Source organism: Mangifera indica, chromosome 1, assembly GCF_011075055.1.
Source record: "Mangifera indica cultivar Alphonso chromosome 1, CATAS_Mindica_2.1, whole genome shotgun sequence".
NCBI classification, from domain to species: domain Eukaryota; kingdom Viridiplantae; phylum Streptophyta; class Magnoliopsida; order Sapindales; family Anacardiaceae; genus Mangifera; species Mangifera indica.
The window spans coordinates 19067296-19086650 of record NC_058137.1 but is presented as its reverse complement, the minus strand read 5'-3'; the positions used below and the strand labels follow the sequence as shown (position 1 = coordinate 19086650).

Here is a 19355-nt window from a genome sequence, read left to right as displayed (position 1 = left end):
ATCTTATCTAATAATTTCAAATTCCCTAATGATATACAATCATGTATGCCCCTATACAAAACATGTATCACTTTGGAGAACATTTAATTATTCAACTTAACACAAGGGAAAATACTAAAATACTCTTGGGTTTACCTATAGGTATTACAATTGATAGGTGATCTTTTTATTGCATGTTTTGTAGATTGTCACTTTGATGAGACAATATTCCCACCTTAAGGGAAAAGAAAATGCCTCATAAAATTAGATATGAACTCACTTGAGACTTACCTACTGTGTCTTATCTAGAATTTCACACATCCCAAAGTGAAAATGAAGTATAGAAGATAGTGCGCTTACAAATTATTGTCAACTAAAAGTTTGATAAAAAGGGATATGTAAATGACCATTATACCAATGTGTCTTTATAAAAAAAGTTAAAATTAGTATTTGTCATTGTAACAATATATGTTGATGACATGAATTTAATTAAAACTCTTTATGAACTCATAAAAGGTCAGAATACTTGAAAAAAGGAATTTGAGATGAAAGATTTGGGAAAAACAAAATATTATCTCAACTTGCAGATCGAACACCATTCAAATAAAATACTTATCCATCAATTAACGTATATCGATAAATTGCTAAATCGCTTTAATATAGATAAAATTTTTTCTTTGAGCACCCTAATGATTGTTCAATCTTTTAATTAAAAAAAAAAAACCTATTTTGTCAAAGAATAAGATGAAAAGATATTTTGTCCTAAAGTATTGTATCTTAATGTTATTGGTGTCTTGTTATATTTGACTTAATGCACTCGACTAAATATATCATTCATAGTGAATTTATAGGTCCGATTTAGCTTTGCACCAATCTATTACCACTCAAACAGAATCAAACATATACTTCATTACTTATGTGAAATTAGAGATTTAAAATTGTTTTATTTTGTCAAATCCTCTACAAATCCTAGTTTAGTTGGATATATAGATGTCAGTTATCTTTCTGACTTTCATAAAACTCGTTTGCAGACATGATATGTCTATACTTATAATGACAAAACAATATCATGACACTCCAACAAAAGAACTTTGGTTGTAACATCTTCAAATCATTTAGAGATTTTAATGCTCTATGAAGCAAGCCAAAAATGCATATGGTTACGATTTATTATCTATCACATTTGGAATACATGTAATCTTTCTTTCACAACAAATACTTCTTCTATATTATATAAGGATAATTCAACACTCAAATTAAAGGAGGATATATTAATGGAGATAAAACTAAACATATCTCACAAAGTTCTTTTACACTCATGAACTTCAACAGAACCAAAAAAGTGATGTCAAACAAATATGATTTAATGACAATCTTGTAGACTTATTCATCAAAATAATATCAACATCAATATTTGAAATGTTAATGTATAACACCGATATGTAGTGACTTAGTAAATAAACAAATTAATTATACTACAAAAAGAGCAAGCATTCATTATGGGAAACAAATTTTTGAAGTGTGTCACATATTAGATAAGATGTACTGTACTTTTTTTTTTCTTCATTAGATTTTGTTCCACTAGATTTTCTTAGTAAAGTTTTTAATGAGATAGTTTAAACATATCAAACCTCATTTTATAAGACATTAAATAATTGTATTTCTCTGTTTTGGTTTTTATCCCATTGAATTTTTTCTTAGTAAAGTTAATGTAATAATTTATAAGTAATGAAAATCTAAAGGAGACTGTTGTAAGTGGTGTTTTTCCACCACATGAGAGAAAATGTGAGCAACTTTATAGGAATGAATTAAATGAAGATGGGTGTTAGAAAGAGGTTAGTGGACCTTCAGAGGCAACATTTATTGCTTGACATGAAAATTTTCCTATATAAAGGGCTCCCCTTCCTTGCAATGTACAATAATCTCTTCCTTAATTTTATGCAAATAAACATATATCTTTTACATCTTATATTCCATTTCTCAATATTAAACAAACTCTTCTTTCTTTCATCTTTCTATTTTCGAGTATTATTAAAATTTACAATAGTTTTTTCTTTTTAATTTTTATTGTGTGTGATTTTAGCTTTTAAGAGACCCCACTTGGCTTAATTTTTTGTAAGTGTTAGTTAGTTACTCTTCCGTTGTCTTCTTCTTTAGTTTCTTTCTTTTATTGATGCCATTGACAATTTCTTGTTAGCTTCCTCACATTTTGTCTCTATGCACATCATCTATCACTAATTATGGGTGTTAAAAAATATTTGGTAACTAAATCGAATCAATTTTTAAACTGACAATTGAATAAAAGAATAAATTATTTGAAAAACTAGTTTAGACATCAGTTCAAAAAATATAGATTAACTAGTTTTTAGGTTCAATTATCTAATTTTTAAAATCGATTAACCAAATCAAACTGGTTTTTTAAAAAATTGAATAAGAAATTAATAAAATATTGAACATATTTTAAAAAAAAGTTTTAAAAAATTATTAACATAGGATAATATTTTAAAATTTGATTCAAAATTAGTTAACTGATTATTTGGTTTAGTTAATTAGTGTTTTTGATTTGGTTCAAAATCAGTTAATCTTTAAGTCAGTTCGATTTTGATTTATGAGTTTCTTTTAACCAAATATTCGATTTAGTTCAAAAAATTATCAAACCAATTCGATTAACCAATTTTGAACACTTCGATCAGTAATGGTTCTATTTTCTATGATTTAGGCAGTTATTGATTTGACTTGATATAAGTTATACGGTATATTATGGTTGGATTCAATTTAAGAGAGTGTTTAGTTACTAGTAATCAAAGATTAGGTAATCTCAATTTTACTACAATTATATCTTTACTTACTAATTTTTACACTAAAATACTCTCATTTTCAATTAATATAATAAGTATTATAAAAAAATATTTTAAAATAATTATATTCAAGGATATTTAAGTAAAATATTTTTTTATTACTTCAAACCAAATACAATAATTATTTATATCCATTTATACCTACACATTTTTATTAAACATAATAATAACATATTTTTGCAATAATATTTCATTTTTAGTAATTAAAAATTATCTAAATTAAACACACCTTAAAATTTGTCCTTTCATTAAAGTGACGAATTTTATATATTTCAATGTATGGGCTATACATGTGATATCCGCTTTATTGATGCTTGATGTGCCATCATTTGGAGTGATATTAATTATTTTAACCATATTTTCCCCTCTTTATACATATCTAGCCACCTTTTATCTTACCATACATATTTAGTCACATTTTGGTTTAACTTTCTTTTTAAAAGGAAACTTTTCAGCCAACAATATGGTTTAACTTCAACTACATATGCTTCACTTTTTTGCAGAAAAAAAAAAAAAACAAAAGCTAAATTGTTGAAATCTTGCACCAAAGTTAGAAAGATTCAAGTAAGTATAGATTTAAACTTTTATAATGTTATTTATAAAGTTAGAGATTTGAAATTCATAGAGCATGTAAAATGTGATTTAGTCTAGTAATTCATGATTGTTTGATAAAAGTTGTTGTTTCAAAGTTGAATCAGTTAAAGTACTCATTAATTTATTTGAAAAATTCAATAGATCAAATAGAACACAAATGTTTTTGTGATGAAAAATCTGTGAGAAAATGTAACTATTGTGATTAGAGTTTTAAGACTTGATTGGATAGGTTGGTCGGTCAGACAATAATATTATATGTGAGATAATAATATTATGATATATGTTGGTGGGGACGAAAGATTGTTAATAGTTGATACAAGAGCTAATTTTGAAGGATTAATTGAGAAAATTTGCTATCGTCTCGAATTAATTAAAGGCGATCAAATGTTTGTAAATATATAGACAATGATTTGTCTAGAAACCTATATGAGCTCTGACATAATGACGATATTAAATTTTTGATGATGGTAGCAGTGAAAAAAGTATTACCAACACGTCTTTATATTATTAAGAGTCATATCAAAGAAAGAGACAATTTCGATGAAGAGTAAGCTGAGGAAGAATAATTAAAGGATGATTTGATATACGATTGGACATAACCACAAAGTGTCTTAAAGGATGAAGAATTAGATAATCTCAATGACAATGATGTTAATGAGAATGAGGCTTTTGAGGAAGAATTTGATAGGTTTATGGGTATTGACAAGATGTATGATGTATCGATCGAAAAGCCTAAGTTGGATGGAAGAGAAGACATCAAGAGAAGTCTAAATAATTTTCATAATGTTGAGGTCAAGTGTAGTGTGAGACGTTATGGTTCAGTTTATCATAAAGCATTTTCGATAAATATATATGTCTTTAATTCATTTCATTGGGTTCTGTCAATAGGTGTGGATGTTAAGAATGAGGTTATTGCTAATGTTGAAAGACGATCCGATATAAGAATCAAATTGATGGACTATTATAATAATAAGGAAAAATTACAGTATCTATTTGTAAGCAATGCTTTAGAAGTAGGTTTTCAATACAAAGTAGCTTGGTCAACTATGATATGGTGGGAAATTAGATGTAGAAACCAGCAACTTGAATGGTAGCCATGAGCAAGAAAGAAAGATGACACTGACTTGTGGTTGTTACATCATTTGCATGAAATATACACGTGTCCCACAAATCAAATATTACCTCATCATACACTAGTTGGTGCTCGGACGTTAGAGAGGATCCTTACATCAATGTTTATGGTTAACCACATCTACTGATTAAAAGAAATCATTGACATGTTGGTCAACCTAATTTGTCCATAAATGGATGATGACTTGGCTTGTCGACAGTGGGTGTGGTGCAACAGTTGTTGACTTGTCTTTTGATAGCTTGGCCAATTTCTTAGGGATATCTTAGATTTTTTGTTTATTTGGCTAAATATGTATAATAAGAATAAAATTAACTATATATGTATAGAGAGGAAAAACTGTGGTTAGGTGTTGAAAGTATTGAAATTAAGGTTGTTGAACAGTCGTGCACTAATAATGTATGTTTATTCATGTTGAGCCAAGTAGATTAAGTGGATAATGTGTCATGTTAGATAATTTAAGCGGTTGAATAACCGTTCACTTAAAGTGAACGATCATTCAAGCAATTATTCGATTATATTTATTTAAGGACGCATGATCCTACACGATGTTATTTTCACCATGATGCATAATTCACTTTGAAACTAATTTTATCATTATATCACATTATCAAAGAGAATTTCGAAGACCCATAGGTGATTTCTCAACAAGAGAGAGCATTTTGAAATAAATCTTCTATTAGGAAGAGAGGCAAGTATAAGCTATATTAACTTTTATGTTTAGATCAATTTTTGTGCCAAATATGTTGTTTTGATGATTATAATCTCTTGAGGAATGTGTTAGTTTGAGAATGAATAGATAAATATTGATTGATAAATATGTTGTGAATTTTTAAGAGGAATCTTGGCCATGAAATGATAAAAATCTGATTTTCATTGAAGTGATAAATCTAGTCAATTGATTTTTGGTTTTAGGTTGTTATTTTTATATGTAATGATATGAAAACTATGTTAAAATGCATTGTGACTATTTTGGTTGTATTTAGTGTAAGAAAAGCCAATCAAAGATGCCTAAAATTGTCATTCCTGAGGCAATATATGGTCGTTTCAAGAACATGAACAATCATATATCAATGTAAAATTATGGTGTGCATAGGAAATGCATGATTATTCACTGATGAGGGTAAAGACGTTGTACACAATGAAAAGTCATACATAGGACCCGTGCAATCATTTGTGATACATAAAATAGGATGTGATGAACACCTATGCAAAAGAGTGATGACTGCTCATATAAACATCATTTTTCCTTTTAAAGCTTACATACCGTCGTGAACATGAAGTTGGAGATTTGTTCATGATTAAAAAAAAAAAATTCAAGGAGACAAATGGGCATACGAGAAGTTAGAGCATGAATGATCGTGAAGGGAAGATCACAAATATTCATGCTAAATTAGGAGGAACACTTATTCACGGGTAATGCCCAATTGTGCATAAGAAAGAAAATAAACACATGTTCTAAATAGATGAACAACTGATCATAAAGTTGTCTTATGAGAATTTAAGAGATGATAAAGGTATGTTGAAATACTAAGACATGTTGGAGAGAGAGAATACAATAGGGTTAAAGTAATGAATTTTTAAAAGCATAAGACATCATAGACACTAGAAATGAGGATGTGCCACATCAATTGGTTGAACATAGTAAAGATGTTACATCATTATTAGTGGAACCAAGTTGATTGACTCCACACATAAAAGAGTTGCATTTGTTTAGCTAAATATGCCACGAGCCTAAGAGATTTAGTTATCTTGTGACTTCGCACGATGACGTACTGTTCATCAATAATGATGAGCTTATAACTTGCAATGATATTGTATCAAATCTAGATTTCACAAAATGGCTTAAGGCCTTAAAATTTAAGATAGACAACTTGGTGTAACACATGAAAACACATTAAATAAGCCTTATTCATTGAACTACCCACCAAAAGGACTTCATATAGATTGTTATTATAGACTATAGTGTCTATAGAATAATTCTTGAACAAATGACAATATATGTGATCCTTTAGCTTAAGGTCGTCGGATCATCTTGTACAAGATCGATTTGGTTTGAAATCACCCTAATATAGTCTTTGAGAAAGAATTATCAAAACTGTACTAATTAACTATATTGAGAAATGTATAAAGGTTATGATGGACATAATAATTGAATTGTATATCATATCATGTATAAAAAACTTAATTTTCATATTATGTATCGTGTATCATATTATATGATACAACTTTTAAAAAATAAAATAATAAAAAATTCTAATTAACACATAATCATCTTAAAAAATATCACAAACATTTTTAAAAATTTAAGGTTTTTCAGATACAATTTTACAACTTTATCATTTTCCCTAAAAATGTATATTAATCTGTATCAATAATATGTATCGTAATATATATATTATATGATATGTTCACTGTATCATATAATTTGTATACCTTATAATTTGAATAATTTTCTATTTGTATTATATTGTATTGTAGAATACATATCACATATCGTAAAATGCTAATACCTATATGATGAATCAATAGAGGATTCATCAAGCTTGAGAATCAGAGTAAATATCTTTATTAGGACACTTAACGAATGTCAATGACTACTTAAATCCTTGGTTATTGTGGGATTGAGTTGTTATTCATTTCAATGTTATCCGGTCATTGATAATAAGCATAAAGACATTTTTATAGTGGTTTAGCCTACTATTTAGAAATTTCCATCCACTATTATGTTATTAACAGTAAATACAAGTATTTATATACATTAGCAAACATCTCAGTCAACTGCCAAATTCACATCCTTGATAAAACGGTCCACGAGTCAATTTTATTCACCTTCTGCTTTTGTTCAGTAGGAGAGATCATATCATAATGGTTCCTGCTAGTCTGCTCTAAGGTAGAAGAATATTTGTCACAAATAAAACAAAGAACATGTTAGCAACTGAATCTAAGATCACAAATGTAAATCAACAACATGATAAGGATTTTTGTGTTTTATGTGATATATGATGGTCCGGTATATAATATATTTGGGTATTGGCTGCTACAAGTGTCTATATTTCATTATGAATGCTTGAGATTTATATGTTAAAATTGTTGTCACATACTTTTATTTAAGATTTAAACAATTTTTCTCTGAGAAATTTCAATGGACACTAATACTCATAAAATAGTGTCACCAGCAAATCTAATGATACTCTGAGGTAATACCTTACAACATGGTTTTCTTTCTTCTCAATTCTTGTACTTCATGGTTTCTTTGTCAAATCCAATTGTTGGGAATTGTTTTGCATACTCTTCAACATCATGGCGGAGTTTTGCAATCTCAGACTGGAAATCGGCAGAAGACTGCATTGTGGTTACAAAGTCTTTCAACTTTGTTCCTGGTTCAGGAAAACAACAGCATGTAACCACATTTTAGCAAATTTAAGCGACTGGCGAATCATAGCCAACTAAGATTAGAGTATTATGCAAACTAAAAAGCTAAAGCACGAACATCAGTGATGATAAAACATTGAAAAAAAAAAAACAGAAGCCTTTGGAGAATGAATCATAAAGATATTAGATATAATTAGGAACCTTTGGTTTGAGACTTGATCTTCACTGCCAATTTTACAGCAGAATCAAAGTATTCTGCCACCTTGGCAAAATCCTCCTCTACAAATCCCCTGGAAGTAAGAGCCGGGGTTCCTGCAGTGCAATTGGATTCATCAAGAAAAGTTATGAATGAAAAGATCACATATATACAATGTCATCACTGAAGAGCATGTACCCATCCTGATGCCACCAGGGACCATGGCAGACACATCCCCTGGAACAGTGTTCTTGTTGGCTGCAATGTGAACAGCTTCCAACACCTTTTCAACTCTTGAGCCATCAATACCCTGTAGAAAGAAAACCTCGTCAAAACATAAAATTATACTTTTCATTATCATAAAAGCTGATGATATCTGGAATGAATTATGAATAATAAATCAACAATCAAATTACTAGTTTCATGTTATGGTTACAACAAACAAAGAAATGGTTTCACATCTTTCAAAACTGATTTCTAAATTACAAAAGCTTCTATGTACTTAACAGTAGAAGTATGAAAAAGGTCTGATACCTTGTTCTTCAAATTCACCAATACTAAATGGTTCTCCGTTCCACCAGAAACAATTTCATACCCCCTCTCAACCAGAGTCTGCAAAATTGGCATTTTCAGTAATTAAAACACCAAAGCCATGTCAGAAGACCTAACACACTGATGAGAGGAAATTATCGGTTTTGAAATTCTTAAATATTTGAGTGAGAGAAAGCTATGTTAATGTGATCTTTGATTTAGTAACAAATTTAGCCACATGTAATGCATCATACCTGTGCAAACTTTGAGCAATTACTGAGAACTTGCTCTTGATAGGTTTTGTACTCTGGAGTAGTGGCCTGCATCCATGCAAGTCAATGAATATAAACAGTGGGTTTATATTCATATAAAATTTTTTCAATTAAAAACCTCTCACTGGTTAAGGAACTTGGCATTGGGCCAAAACTATCAGAAATAATTAAATAATAGAAGAAATTTAAAAAATTGCAAAAAGTGTGATTGGAAAGGACAAGATTCCTCTACTCTCCAATACATAATTATGCAAGGTCATTTCAATTCATTCTTACTTTAAATTGCCTCCTATGTACTGTAATCTTAAACTACAATTTATATAGATCAATTAATAATTACAAGAATTTGTTTGTTTTTGTGAATCCATAGCACTAGTCAAGAGTTTTAATATAATGGTACAATGTCACCTGCCGTCAGTTATTCTATGGAAAACCCACTGAAAGCAATTCATGCACATGTAAAGAAACTGGCTTGTGCCCTGATTGACAGAAGATGAAACACTCTCAAAAACCATTTTAGCATTTATCATGCTACAAAAATCCAAGGTGGAAAGTGGAGTCAACAAACCTAATTTCAATAGGTAGAGTCATTGACACACATCCTTTCTCATCATTCAATTGTTTAATGGAGGTCTTCACTTATCTTTTTGTATTAATAAAGTTGTTCAAGTTTGAGAAAATATTGCAAGAAACACACCTGTTTCAAGGCTACTGCTAAACCAGTAATTGTGTGGTTGTGGGGGCCACCCTGGAGTCCAGGAAAGACTGCCTGATTGATTTTGTCTTCAAAATCATACAATACCTTCAGGAAGAACACAGAAAAGTTAATCTTTCTTCCATTTTGAACAACATAAAGTTCATTTAAAAATTACAAAAGAAGAACTAACATTTGATCTAAGGTACTCACCTCTTTCCCCTGTTTGTCAGTCTCTTTTACCCCCTTCCTAAAGAAAATCATAGCTCCACGTGGTCCACGAAGTGACTTGTGAGTTGTGGTAGTCACTATGTCAGCATAATCAAAAGGTGATGGGATAACACCAGCTGCTACCAAACCACTAATGTGTGCCATATCTGCCAACATTATAGCTTTTTGTTTGTTGCAGACCTGTTAGAACACTTAAAAAATGTAACCCCATCCTCAGACTGTCAAAACAGGAGAAAACCAAGGAATCGATGCATGACTATGATGACTTGACCATATACATTAATTACCTTGCGAATATGAGCATAGTCATACAGGCGTGAATAAGCACTCGCACCAGCAACAATCAATTTTGGCCTGAAGAGAGTGGCACTTTTCTCCAGCTACAATTCAATGATTCTGATGTCAGAAAACCTTATACTGACACATAGGTAGATGGATATAGACATAATCACAGATGTAAGCACTAATATGAAATCTAATCACATCCAAGTGTAGAGACTAGTTTCTGTCCATGACAAGTTAAAGCCCGTGAGGAAATCCATCTTTTCTCAGACTAATCACATAAAGGTAGTAAATCTAATGACAATGGATGATATATAGCTTGAAGATTTTGAATTGTGAAATCAATATGTAAAAATATTTTGTGAGTTGCATGAAGTTTCCATAGCAGTCCTCATGTTTACAAAAGACACATGTTGAATCCCTGCGTGACCATAAAACAGTAATCCGTTTAGCAGTATCTTTACCCATGTGTGAAAATCAGAAATTGTCATTCAACTTGTTACCAATAAAGAATGACAACTAAAGGTAATGATAGGTTATGGAATACAATTTAACGTCAATTCTCCAAATTTCGTGCACAAAACATATAACCCCTTTTTTTCAGGATTAAATCTATTCTGCACAGCATGTCTTCTTACATTAAAGAGCAAAGTTATGTTCACTCCTTCTGCTTGCTGAGAAGAACTACATATACTCTCACCCAGGACATCAATAATATGTGACGAATGGAACATAATGGAAGCATGCATATGGACCTGAAACTACCACAATATAAAAGTTGCTTCTACCTGGTCATAGTCTATGTAGCCAGTGCTCTCATTCAATCTATATGGCATTGTCTCAAAAAATATGGAAACAGCAGATATCTTTTTGGTATCTGTCTGCACAATAACCAAAAAAGAAAAAGAAAAAATGAGGGATTAGGAGGGTATAATGTGACAATTGTCCCTGTAAAATGAACAAATAATAGTCAAAAGACCAACGGATTTCCTCTATTGAAAAATTAGATCCAAGAAAGAATAATAAGGTCCTTTGGTGATACTACAATTCATGCAGATTTTACAATCTCTTTTAGGAAAAGAAGTGTAAATAGTGAATTAATGCATGACAAGCGTGAAAGACAGACCCTTCAAGGATCCAGGAATATCACAGTTCAGGCCTAACTGCTTGAGCATAGCTTCTTACAATTATTGCACATTAACTCGCAAGTCACACAATTAAACACTGTGGGCTATGATACAACACAAACCAAAGTGAAAAATTTTCCCCATTTACGAAAGGTGATTAAATTACAACGAACGAGAGAGACAGTTTTCAATAGTTAGGTAGCAGAGATTGATTCTGCAGTCAGAAAGAGTGCCTGTGTCCTGGATATTAAATTTGAATTTCAACCAAGATTAAAGATAAGTTTTATGTTTCTTCTGTACAAAAAAATTATAGCAAGAACGTCAGTTTCACTGAAAAGAGAATTACATATTATTGGATGCCAAATTATCTTACAACTGTTTTCAAGTGAGATATGTGAAGTGGATACAGGTACAAAGTTAAAATACTGTGTCAATTATGGGGCAAATCAAATAAGAATGGAACACACCTGATAACCATGTGATAGATGTCCACCGTGAGGGAGGTCAAGTGCCATGATCCTGTCATGAGGCTTTAACAATGCAGTGTAGACTTGGAAATTAGCAGGAGACCCAGAGAGGGGCTGCACATTCACTGAGCAAAAGGGCATAATAAATACGGGAAAGCAATAAGACAATAGCAAATTACAAAACTCATCTGGTAAAAGGTTCTCTTCCTCATGATGCCATTAAATAACCTCTCTCTTTGTCATTAAAGCATACTCTTAAAAGATGCAAAAGAGATTAAAGCTCTTAAATTCATTGCTGACTCATAATTTCCAAATGCATCATAAGTTTGTCCCAAAAAAAATATCAAGTTTCATATTGGTGTGCTTATGTTGGCATTGTCAGCAAATTAATCAGAATCTGTGGTTAAAAGTGAGCAAAGAACAGATATTAGTCAAAGTTATCCTTGCCATACATAAATGACATAAATTCACCTCCCCACTTTGCAGGATCCAACCGAAATGCTTCCAAAGCTCGTTTTTGACACAAGGATTCGGCCATATCAATATACCTGAAAATTGAAAGCTCCATGATTTTAGCATCCAAGTAAAACAGAAAATTTAACAAGAAGATTCGAAGAATGCAATTATGTAATTTGTCAGTCAATTAAATCAGTGTATACTTATAACAACTAGTGTTACAACTAGAGAAAAAATAGAATGAAACTGTTCAACATACTCGTTTCCTCCATAGTATCGTGCACCAGGATATCCTTCACTGTACTTGTTGGTCATGACAGAACCGACAGCTTGCATAACCGACACTGAGGTGAAGTTTTCTGAAGGAATGAGTTCAAGTCCCTTCAAAAACACACAGTTTATTTCAGTAAGCTACCTAATTATAAACTAGTAGTGACCTGATAGAAACTTAGTAACTGCAAAAATTGAAATGAAATTAAGCATACTTAAGATTCTTCAGATTATTACCCATAATTAAACAACTTCATGGAAAACAGAACCTCAATAACATGCTGCAAAGTATTAATCCAGTTGCAGCAAAAAATGGTCTCCCTCACAGAAATCAACTATCTAAACAAAAAAACTGATATTAAATTACCTTCCATTGTCTGGCCTTTTCGAGTTCAATGATGTCAGCAATCTCAGGATCAACAACCTCAAGTGGAGCATTCAGTTGTTTTGGCCACTATAAAGATAACAAAATAGAAACACTATGAAGTATGAACAACAACAATCTACAAATGAAAATAAACAACCACGTATATATATACACACTTACAGTGACCCCAGTTTTCTCTTTCTCGTAGAAAGCTTCATTTGGCAAAGATGACTGAAGAAACAAACAAAATAAGAATCCCAAGAAAATGAGCCAATTCTAAGTTCAAAAAGAGTAAAGATTATAAAAAGAAGAAGAAAAACCATGTAATAGAGAGTGGAGCCATTGAAGAGAGGACGAATGGGTTTGTCAAAAGAGGAGGAGAGCCTACGAAACGCCAATGCCATGGCCATTTTTTGGTTGCCTCTCAATGCTTCAAAGGTGAGTTAGTTTATCTTTTTTTGTAAATGAGTGTTATATCGTTATGTTGAAGAGATTTCTGGTTTTGTCGTTTGTTCAGCGTACTTGGTTGTCTTTCGTCTCATCTTTCTCAATCCTCCCTCGCCAGTCCAGCCAAATTTAGCCACCACTTTCTTCCTAAATTAAAATCTTTAAATATAAGAGATTTCAAATGAAAATTAAATCTTAATTGAGGAAGTAAATCAGTAATTTAATTTCCCAAATATTTGATGCAAAAGATGAAACAAATCATTTACCAGTCATTCCCCTAATGAAACAGTATTAAAGCCTTGATAACTCAAGTATTTTAATTAGTAAAAATGGCTAATAAAGGATTTTTTCAAAGAAAAAAGTATTTAAAATTAAAAAAAAAATTTATTATTGGAAATTAAATTGAATTATATAAACATTTGTTTAGAGAGAACAAGAGCAGCCATGAAATCCCTATCCAAAACCCACCATATGTTAGCCACAGAGTGAGTCGAAGGATAGGATAGGGTGGTCTTGTGAGACATATTTAGCCACATAAGCTTTGATTTGAATGGTTATTTTACCAACTCCACTCAAGCTTTCGTGTCACTTTTCATGTTCTCAAACTTAGCTCATCAAGCCCTTAGAGCCATAACCCTTAACCAGAGAACTAAGTAGACTTAGATTATCCTGGCCCAAAAAGACCACAGCAATTTTAGGTGCTGCCCTTGATTTGGCTTTCTTATTACAATTTCTTTGTTGGAAACAAGTTTTCAAGTAGCGTGAAATTGAAGAAAAAGCACAGAGCGCACTGTAGCCTTCATTCTCAAGTAAATTACTCGTTTCATGGGACTTCAAATCACTAGTTAGGCTAATAGGAGCCAACCCGTTTTAGCTAGCAATAGTCTAAGCGATTCAATATGAGGAAGCCTTGCTGTTTACAGAACACTGAAATCATTTCATTAACCTACTCTCAAACAATTTTGCTGTTTTCATGCTCTATCACTATCCCATCTTCGTCCCAGAAAACGAATGCAACACAGAATTAAACTTGTTTAGTCTTCAAATGGTTTGTCATTTTATAACAACTGTGTGCAAAAACATCGAAATCTGAATATGGGAATTGCAAGATAAACCTATATCGACACAAAATAATTTAGGTATGTCTGTGGCCACAAGGTTCCTCTAGGCCCAGGCCCGTGACAAAAGTTTTCAAGAATGAACAACTACTATCTAGTACAGGCAGATGTTTAAAAAGCTTGCAATTGAACATAAACCAACTGAGCCATTCCAGCTTAACTTGCAGAAAGGAGGTATATAATAATCTTATAAAATCTGAATTTTCTCTTATCACAAATTCTTGATGGAAAAAATTATTAGTAATAATAACAATAAGCCAACATTTACAAACCACACCGCACCAACCTGGCAATGAAGTTGGGTTTTTTATTATCCACTCTCACGAGAGATGAGAAAGCATTAAAGGCCTCAACGTTTTCTTAAAAAAAATATAATATAGGGTTTTTAATGCTTTTTTAGGGGTAAAGAAAAATATTAAAACCATAATTGATAACCTAAATGCAGGCAGGTGTATAATACTTATAAAAAATATTAGAGGCATTATGAACTTTATGTTATATATAAGGTGGATTTCCACCGCGTAAGCAAGTTTGATGTGGGAACGCATTAAAAATTTCGGTGGCTCATGATTACATGAAGTGTAAGTTTAAAGACTGAAAGGCTAATACATTTAATGTTTGGAGGGCTGCCTTTATTGTAGGAAGAGAGTTGGCAATGTATCTCTTGAGCCATTTACACAAAGATTTATCTATATAATTTCAAATCCTTCTCTTTCAATAGGATCATGTATCTTCAGCTTCTCACTTTCGTCTCTTCTCTTCAAGCTACATAAAAATTTCAACTATATATAATTTTTTCTTTCAATTTGCAATAATAAATATTCATTATATTATTGTTGTATATATGGTAGGTTTTTCCACCACTCGAAAGGAAAGCAAGAAATTTTGATGGGAATGCATTTAATGAAAAGTAGGAATGGGAATGAAAACTGGGAGGTAGAATGATATTATTGGCTATGGGTAATGAAATTTGTCGATATAAAGAAGCTTCCCACTCCCCCGCTCCCCCCCTTCTTTTACTGCAATATCCATTTTCTCTATCCATCAAAGAATTTAATCATATTCCGTTTTGAAGAGTATCATCTTTCTTTTATTTCTCTTTTCAAATTATTAATATTATAACACATAATCAGTTTAGATATATTTTAATATTAGTTATCTTTCAATTATATTATTATTTTGATTGTATATTACATATATATATATCTCAGTTATAATATTATCCTATTTATAAAAATACAAAATACAGATATTTTAATTTCTCATATTCTTCTATTTAATTTTTATTTATAATTATATTTTATTTACAATCAGAAGTTTGTAAAATTATGAATCTAGACCTGAAATCTAAATATCATTTGAATACATATTTATATTATAATAATTGAATCCGATTTGCAACCTGAAGTTTGTAAAATTGTAAGAATATATATATATGGACCTAAAGTCTCGAGTTTCATCAAAATATTTATTTTATAATAACTATATCATATTTGCAACATAAAATTTGTGTAAATTGTGAAAAATACGGACTTGAAGTCCAAGATATAATTAGAATACATATTATAATATTCTGAATACTAGTTACAAAACTAGAAGTTTTATAAATATGAGATAATATATGAACCTAAAGTTTTCAAAAATTAATCCCAATATTTTCTCTATAAAATCAGTTATTTTGTAAATATGAAATAATATTTAAACCTAAAGTTTCAAAAAGTAACTCCTATATATTGTCTACAAAACCAAAAGTTTTGTAAATATGACAATATTTGAATCTAAAGTTTCTAAAATTGGAGGGATAATATTAAATCGGCTTTTTAAACAATTCCCCACCTAGAATTTATGAGTTTTGAGAAAGTGATTGAATAAAATGTCTCAGAAGGATAAATCTAAGACCATTATTTTATCAGTATCTCATCTCTAAAAGTTTGCAAATTGAATATGTGGATATAATGATAAATCTACTAGATTCGTGGAGAAATTTAAAAGATAAATTTGAACATCTGATTCAATAATACTCTCAATGGCTTTGTAATTTAGTACAACTCTACGATGTTTATAATTTTTCTCAAATTGAGATAATTTACAAGAGAAAATATTCTCCATATTTTATTTTTTTAATAATATGTTCCTATAGTAACATTATCGAGAAAAAAAATTATGAATTAATATTTTCTCATTAATGAAAAACTATCAAACTTGCCTCACAAGTATTGCATCATTCCCAAAGTAAACGCAACTACCAGAAGTAATTATCATGAATGTGAGTAAGATCATGGGTGAAATAATTTTTGATCTGAAGATAGTTATAATAAAAAATTTCAGTCATACCACCAAAAGTGGACTAAGACTGAAATGAAATAAAGAATAATGCAAAGTAAATCACAAAACAATAGACGTGGTCATAAATGTTATTGGTTGTGTATCTGAAGTACACACAAACATTGGGTGGATCTATATTAAACATCCATAAAAATTAAATTTTTGAGGATTTAGATTCTATCAATCTAATGAATCTTGGTGTTTCAAAACTTTTTTCAAGGATAAAAATATGGGTAACTTGAATAGTGACATGAATGTCCAAGATTTTTATAATTAAAATCAATCATATATAATTATTTTGGAGTCATAAATATTATTTTGTGTTTTATTATCATGTTCTCCTTCCTTTCAATATTTTGCATACATTATGACAAACATAATTTTTACATGAAAGGAAATAGACTTCGAAATTAAAACATTGACTTCAAAAACTGATGATGGAGACATGTGTTTGGTGGATAGTGCGACAATAAACACTGTAAGCGAAAATAATACAAATCCAAGATCACAGGAAAAACATACATGATTTACTAAATTTGACAATTGATGATGATTGGTGATTTGATGCACTCCTAGGAGTATCCATAATACACTTTGTTGAATTTGCTTCCAAGTTTTCTGTAAAAATTCTTCCAGAGAATAAAAGAGAAAGAATACTGTGTTTTTTTTGTTTTTAGCGTAAGAGTTTTATTTTTTTCACCCAATGGAAGTTACGTCAGTTTGAATAAAGAAGGAGAATGACAATTATCTTTAATAACTGTCAAAGGTAATATTGGAATTATTACATATTATGGGTTAATACTATATTTGCAGCCCTATGGATCGGGTTAACCCATCAAGGGTGAACCGGATCCAATATCTCCCACTCACACATGACGGGGTGATCCAAATCATAATACTCTTCCACATAAATCTTACAGAACAGAGTAATTCATACTAACAAATGTGTCGTGCAACCTTGCGAGCAACCTACACTTGGGAGCTAATTTACTATGCATCTATTAGGAATAACATAGTCATTTCAACCCAAAATAAAAATAAAGCGTTAGTCTCGTAATACCCCAGACTTACTCAATAGCACTAGCTCCCTTTAATTCTTCATTTATTATTGTGTTATATTCGTATGTATCCACAATCAAGTCCAATCTCTTATATGAGTGACATGACCGGCCGACCAATGGACACACGTAATATATAAGTCTTCCTCTTTTACTTGAAATTTTCAATTTCAACCTAGCTGCTTTTCTAGTCATGTTCCATAGACCGAATCATTCATGGCCATAAGTTCCAAGCTAAGATAGCAACACTAAGAATAACCATCAAATAACAATAAAGAGTTAAAGGGTACCAACATGAGGTAATCCTCATAAAGTTTCACACAGTGAAGGAGTAGGGATTCATCATTCCACTACTTTAAACAGTTGTCTTATTTATGCACACATGGTATGAATCATGTGCTACAATGTGTATCTTTTCAAAATGTCATTATCAATATTGTATAGATTTTAGTTCAGTCACTGCACTCAATGCCTAACCTGAGTCTTAATCATTTCTTCAATCTTGCAGGTATCTTTATCAATTGAGAACTCACATATGACATTCACAAGTTATTTGGATGTGGGGAATCCAAATCGGTTATTTTCAAATTTATTAAGTCATGACTTTATCTTGATTAATCATCAAGGCGACATATCTAATAATTAATTTCTTAAACAATTCTCATATTCTAAGTGTGCTCTTTTAGCGGCATCAATCTCAAAAAACATGTCTTATCTTTGCACGTTTTCCTCAACGTCAAAGGTGATTGCTCATGTGAGAAAACCAATCAAACTTGTGTGATATTATCATCTTGTTGAGTTTTTCAAAAATAATGTGTATATCTATAAACACCAAGAATTCAAACACATAAATAAAATAAATTCAAATTCTTTGATATTCTAATGTTGTGTTACAAGTACAATAAATACTCAACAAGTCATCTATCATATTCTAAGCAAGCCAAGAGACTTAACATGTGTAAGATATACATATCTTAGAATCGGTTTAGTTAAAGGATCAACAATCATGTTAAATGTAGAAATATATTGTACCATCACTTCCTTTTTCGAAATGATGTCTCTAACAAAGTTATATCTGGCGTCAATATATTTGGTTTTATTGTGGAATTTGGGATCCTTTGTGAAAGCTATCACAACTTGATTATCACAATGCATAACTATAGGACCAACTGCTGCATCCAGTATACCTAAATTCTTAAAAAATCTTTTCAACTAAACAGCTTCTTGCTCAGCAATAGAACATGCTACAAATTCTACTTCTATTATGGACAAGGTTACGCACATTTATTTCTTACTGCTCTAAGATATGACACCATTTTGGAGTAAGAAAACATAATCAAAAGTTGATTTGCGTTGGTCCAAATCACCACCCCAGTCCGCATCCAAATAGCCAATGATACACAAATCTTTTCCTTGGTAGCACAAACAATAATTCACAGTGTCTTTCAGATATCTCAATATCCTTTTAACAACCTTCTAGTGTTTCTTTCCTAGATTCAATTGATATCGACTAACAAATCCTACAGTGAAACATATATTAGGGTGAGTACACATCATCACATACATGAGACTTCAAACC

The 19355-nt window shown here is 30.9% G+C and overlaps 1 protein-coding gene across 2 annotated transcripts; it reads right to left on the bottom strand.

Moving 5' to 3' along the window:
* Positions 1-7263: 7263 nt before the first annotated feature.
* On the bottom strand, positions 7264-13415 carry LOC123193278 (serine hydroxymethyltransferase, mitochondrial). Of its 2 annotated transcripts, none has more exons than XM_044606158.1 (16): positions 13149-13415; positions 13009-13059; positions 12829-12915; positions 12451-12572; positions 12207-12283; positions 11736-11860; positions 10930-11022; positions 10147-10239; positions 9842-10039; positions 9632-9736; positions 8917-8982; positions 8666-8743; positions 8330-8441; positions 8137-8247; positions 7768-7940; positions 7264-7448 (listed from the first exon to the last, which is right to left on the bottom strand). In XM_044606158.1, the coding sequence occupies exons 1-15, from the start codon at positions 13236-13238 to the stop codon at positions 7792-7794; spliced, it is 1557 nt and encodes a 518-aa protein (XP_044462093.1). In that variant the 5' UTR covers positions 13239-13415; the 3' UTR covers positions 7264-7448; positions 7768-7791. The 2 variants fall into 2 exon arrangements, with proteins under 2 accessions (XP_044462093.1, XP_044462101.1); XM_044606166.1 differs by having other exon boundaries at positions 7264-7443.
* Between the last annotated feature and the right edge of the window lie 5940 nt (positions 13416-19355).